The 5,239-nt window shown below is 42.8% G+C and overlaps 1 protein-coding gene across 1 annotated transcript; it reads right to left on the reverse strand.

The window, feature by feature from the left end:
• Positions 1 to 126: 126 nt before the first annotated feature.
• On the reverse strand, positions 127 to 3,518 carry LOC108915770. Its single transcript, XM_023457055.1, has 3 exons — positions 3,428 to 3,518; positions 1,758 to 2,156; positions 127 to 650 (listed from the first exon to the last, which is right to left on the reverse strand). Exons 1-3 carry the CDS (start codon positions 3,516 to 3,518, stop codon positions 127 to 129), a joined length of 1,014 nt encoding a protein of 337 aa, XP_023312823.1.
• Between the last annotated feature and the right edge of the window lie 1,721 nt (positions 3,519 to 5,239).

The raw sequence follows: 5,239 nt of genomic DNA on the forward strand, positions 1-5,239 counted from the left end.
CAGCAGCCCTTCTTGGAACGCTGGTTCGTCCGGCGGCGTCCTGCGGCGCTCTTGACGTTGTGCTTTCTAATATGGGTCACTTGCAAACATGTGTACCCACACACCCCCCTGCCAGTATGGATGCCATCACGGAATTTGCAGCCGGTCAGGGAAACGGACCCTTCTGCCGGACCTAGTGGTAATTGCCTTGGGTGTGGTTGGCACGGATAATGGGGCAGAAGTTGATGGAAGGCTATTGTTCTCGTTCCTGGTATCTGTCGCATCATTCAAACAATACGCCGGTTTGACTCTGTCTATGGACACTTTAACTTCACGACCACGTACTAGCACCGTGAATGTTTTGTCGTCGCGTTTAATCACTGTAAACGGACCATCATATGGGTTCTGTAGTTGTGTTTTAACGCCGTCCGCACGCACAAACACATGTGTCGCTGTTGCCAAGTCTTTAAAAACGAATGGCGTCTTGTCGCCATGGCGTTTAACTGCGGCCGGACGTAAGCTTTCCATATGACGTCTGAGGTCCTTAACAAAATTCGCTTCGGTGCTGAGCTCTTCGTCTGTCCTGCGGGAATGAAGAAATTCTCCGGGTAGGCGTAGATGTTGTCCGTACACCATCTCGGCCGCGGTAGCTTGAATGTCTTCTTTCCATGCTGCACGTATTCCCAATAGCACAGTGGGAAGAATGCTAGTCCATCGATCGTTTTGGTGGCATTTTATCGCTGCTTTTAATTGGCGGTGAAAACGCTCTACCATGCCCTTTGCTGCTGGGTGATATACGGTGGTTCGGAGATGAGTAGTACCTAGTAAACTATTCAGGCGTCTGAATAGGTGCGATTCGAACTGTCAACCCTGATCCGTCGTTATTCGCAGGGGTGATCCAAATCTGCATATCCAATTAGCGAAGTGATTGTGAAAAGTCCTGAATATGTCGCACAGGATATAGGTCTAGACGCGTTCGTGCGTTAAGCCTACGATAATCGCCACATGGTCGCCATTCTTCACCCTTTTTTGGCACGAAGTGTAAGGGTGACGCCCACGCACTGCTCGAAGGACGGGCGATACCTAATTTAAGCATATCGTCGAATTCCTTTTTCGCTGCCCGCAATTTATCTGGCTAATTTACGCGGTTTTCAGCGACGGGGGGATCAGGTGTTGTTTTGATGTAGTGCCTGGTTTGGTGTTGTACAGCCGCAGAAGGAGCTGCAGGACGCGTAATGTCCGAATACTGCTTAAGTAGGCGATGAAACACAGATTCCCCGGAAATCGTTCTGATTGACGGTGTCGCAGAACGCGCGAGTTGGCCTAGAGACGTAATTTGCGTTGTTTGGTCAAGCAGTTTTTTGTTACGCACGTCCACCAGTAGTCCATAAAAAGATAAAAAGTCTGCACCAATTATCGGTTTAGAGACATCCGCGACGACAAATTGCCATGTTAAACAACGACGCAATCGGAGGTTTAATGTCATTGTCACTGTGCCGTACGTAGCAATTGAGGTACCATTTGCCGCGGAAAGCTCGTACGTCGATTTCGATCGGGACGATTTCACTAGCGCACGCGGATATACACAAAGATCAGCACCCGTATCGACGAGAAACTGGACCTTGGAGTACGTATCCGTAACGTACAAACGGCGCAGAATCGGGTACGGGTCGCTGTTCGCCATTATCGACTGCCCGTCTCGTTTCCCAGACGATACGTGCACGGATCGCGGCACACGTGAGCGCGGTGACCAAAACGTTGGTGATACCAGCACTGACCACTGTTACTGTCACGGCTTCGCGAGTGGTCTTGCGAACGCGATCTGGGTGTTCTCGTCGTCGGTCGCCGTGGTTCACTATTCGTGAATAGCTTCGTCATTGCCTGCGACATCTCCACTAACTGTTGCTCAATGAGTTTCAGTCTGTCGTCTTCTGAACTTGATCTGGCCATCTCCTGGAGCGCTGTGTCAGGCATTACTGTCTCCATAACTGCGTCGGCCAGCTCCGCGACATCGTCCAACGCGACATTCTTTTGTGTCGCGAGGATTGCCTGTACACAAGATGGCAGGCGCACTAGCCACAGTGTACGTAGGAGCGAATCGAAAACTGTAGACTCTGCTAAAGCTCTTAATCGGCGCAAAAACTGGGACGGTTTCGAGTCCCCGATTTCTTCGCGCTCTAGAAGTCGCCTCGTTTTTTGTTCCTGAAACGTACTCAGTCGACTTATTAAAGCTGCCTGTTTTGTCTTACTTCCTCAAATGATGGAAATAAATACACTTTTGAACTTTTTAGTGGACTGTATTTTATTCTAATGAAATAACATGTAACATGTATAACTGCTGTGCGAAGCACATGTGAGCATTACAACAATACTAAACGAACTGTCTCGTTATTGGCCCTTGCCAGAGACGTTAGTGGAGATACAATACATGACGGATCTCTGGCGGCAATATCAACAACATTTTCAAATTTAAATTGCTCATATGGCATTACAACTATTTAACATGCCGCCGGCCTTGAAATAACCACTTCTATTTCAATATGAATTTTAACAATAATACAATTAGTTCTCTTTAGTTTTCATTGGAAGGTAAAGGACACAATTTGGTAATTGAACGCTTTATGGTTCCATTTTTGCACTGCACTGACACTACCCGCACTAGTTTATTTGCTCCGGGATGAAGTGCAGTAATTCTGCCCAATGACCATCTCATGGGGGGAAGATTATCGTCCTGGATTAACACTAGGGTGCCGATCTCGATGTTTCGCTGACCTTTGTTCCATTTAGCTATTTGAGACAACGTATGCAAATAGTCTCTACTCCACTGGCGCCAAAAGTTTTGAATCATGTACTGTAGCTGCTTATAATGGTTTAATCGATTTGGTGCTATGTCAAAAACTGCTTCCTGTGGTACGGCTGTCAATTCGCATCCGATTAGGAAGTGTCCAGGTGTGAGAGGGTGTAAATCGCAAGGATCATTAGATAGGGGTATTAGGGGCGAAGGGTATTAAGGGGCGAGAATTAAGTATGGCTGTGTGACTAACGTATAGAACTGTTCGAAATTTAATTTGGAATCTCCGATAATTCGTTTGATATTTAAAAGATTTAACTGCGGATTCCCACATTCCGCCGAAAAGTGGCGATCTGTTCGGTATAAAGTGCCATTGTATCTGATTTTCTTGAACAAAATTTTGGTAACTACTAGAATTAGGGACATTTGTGATAACTTCTTGTAATTTACGTAATTCGTTACTTGCACCAACGAAGTTGGTAGCATTGTCGGTATATATATGCTTACATAATCCTCTGCGGGACACAAAACGTTTAAATGAGTTCATAAAGGAATCTGTGGACAGCTCAGTCACTAATTCAATGTGCGTAGCTTTCGTAGTAAAACAAATGTAAACACATAGATAAATTTTTATGAAAGTTCGATTTCGCAGCTTACCATCTTTCATCAGATACGGCCCTGCGTAGTCAATACCGCATAAGGTGAATGGTTTAGTGGGTGTCACTCGGTACTCTGGTAAATCTCCCATTAACTGCGTGATGGTAGTAGGTTTAACGTGAAAGCATGTTAAGCATTTTCTTAGAACACTCCGTATAGCACTCCTACCGTTGAGAGGCCAAAATTATTTACGTAGTTGTGAAAGAATGAATTGCGCCCCAGCGTGTAAATATTTATTATGCGTGTGTGTTATTAACAACTTTGTGAACCTATGTTTTGACGGAAGTACAATCGGGTATTTTTGATCAAACGGTATACTTGCATTTTTTAATCGTCCGCCGACGCGAATAATTCCGTCCGAATCTAAGAACGGGCTTAAAGTTAATAACTTGCTACTATTATGCACCGTTCTATTCTGTTTCAGTAATGACAACTCACGATTAAATGCTTCTTGTTGAACAATCTTACATAATTTTATTGTAGCATTACTCAATTCGTCGCTAGATAATTTTCCGGCAAATTTATACCTGGAACTCGCATTGTGAATGAATCGCAAAGCGTAAGCAGTCACATGTTGTAGTTTCTTAAATGTAGAAAAACGTGAAATAATGTCGCAATTTTGTATTACAGGAAATGATAGTATAATTTTTTCTTTTCGCGCTTCGGGTATTTCGGATATATTGATTATTTGTCCTTTTGGCCAATACGTTTCGTCTTTTGCAATCCAAGACGGACCGTGCCACCAAAGTGATGCATTTTTTAGCTCGTCAGGGCTTGAACCCCGTGATATTATGTCTGCCGGGTTTTGTGATGATTCTACATGTCGCCAGCTATGTTCTTCCGAGAGTTCTTGTATTTCTGACACGCGATTTGACACAAATGTTTTCCACTTATTAGGCTCCGCGTTGAGCCAAGCTAAAACAATTTGAGAATCTGTCCAGTATATTATTTTCTTTATTTTAAAACGAAAAACGGATTTAATTTTATTAGTTAGTTGAACTAATAGAAGAGCTCCGCATAGTTCAAGCCTAGGTAAGGACATGCTTTTTAAAGGTGCCAATCGGGATTTAGCACATACTAAATGCGCATTAATTTTACCCTGTATATTTTTAGAACATAAGTAGACGCATGCTCCGTACGCTAGCTCCGATGAATCGCAAAAACCGTGTAGAATTATATTTACTGCGTTCGGTATAACAATACAACGGGGAATCTTAATTGAATTTAAGTTTACAATTTGCTTTATAAGATTTGACCAATCAGTTTTTATTGAGTCCGGTACTATTTCGTCCCAATCCAAACCGTTTTGCCATAATCGTAGAAGTATTATTTTTGCTGTAATTAAGCAAGGACTAATGAGCTCTAGAGGGTCGAATATTTTCGCTATACTTGATAAAATAATGCGCTTTGTTACAGTTTCACTATTTTTATTAATTTATAATTTATACAATAATATGTCGTCGCGAGGTTCCCATAGTAGACCGAGAGTTTTTGCCTCTTTACTGTCGTTAATTTGGAATGGTATATTTTCGTGGGATTGTTCGTTATTTTCAAATATTCGCATGTCGTTCGATAACCATTTTCTTAATGTAAAACCGTATTCAGATACAATTCTTTCTAATTGTTGTTTTAATTGAATCGCCTCTTCTAACGTGCTTACGCCCATTAATAAGTCATCCATGTAAAAGTCTTGCATTATTACTCGGCCAGCTTGGGGATAGTTATTTTTACAATTTAAACCGACTTGATGTAACGTACGTGTTGCCAAAAATGAAGCACTGGCTGTGCCATATGTAATAGTATTTAAACGAA

The sequence above is a fragment of the Anoplophora glabripennis genome, unplaced genomic scaffold, assembly GCF_000390285.2.
Source record: "Anoplophora glabripennis isolate ALB-LARVAE unplaced genomic scaffold, Agla_2.0 scaffold1696, whole genome shotgun sequence".
In the NCBI taxonomy this organism is placed as follows: Eukaryota; Metazoa; Arthropoda; class Insecta; order Coleoptera; family Cerambycidae; genus Anoplophora; species Anoplophora glabripennis.

Coding starts and splice junctions, on each gene's coding strand:
- LOC108915770 (XM_023457055.1), bottom strand. CDS start 3,518: ATGGGAGATTTACCAGAGTACCGAGTGACACCCACTAAACCATTCACC. Junction 2,157..3,427: donor GCCGTATCTGATGAAAGATG/GTAAGCTGCGAA, acceptor GGCGACTTCTAG/AGCGCGAAGAAATCGGGGAC. Junction 651..1,757: donor AAGCCGTGACAGTAACAGTG/GTCAGTGCTGGT, acceptor GAATACGTGCAG/CATGGAAAGAAGACATTCAA.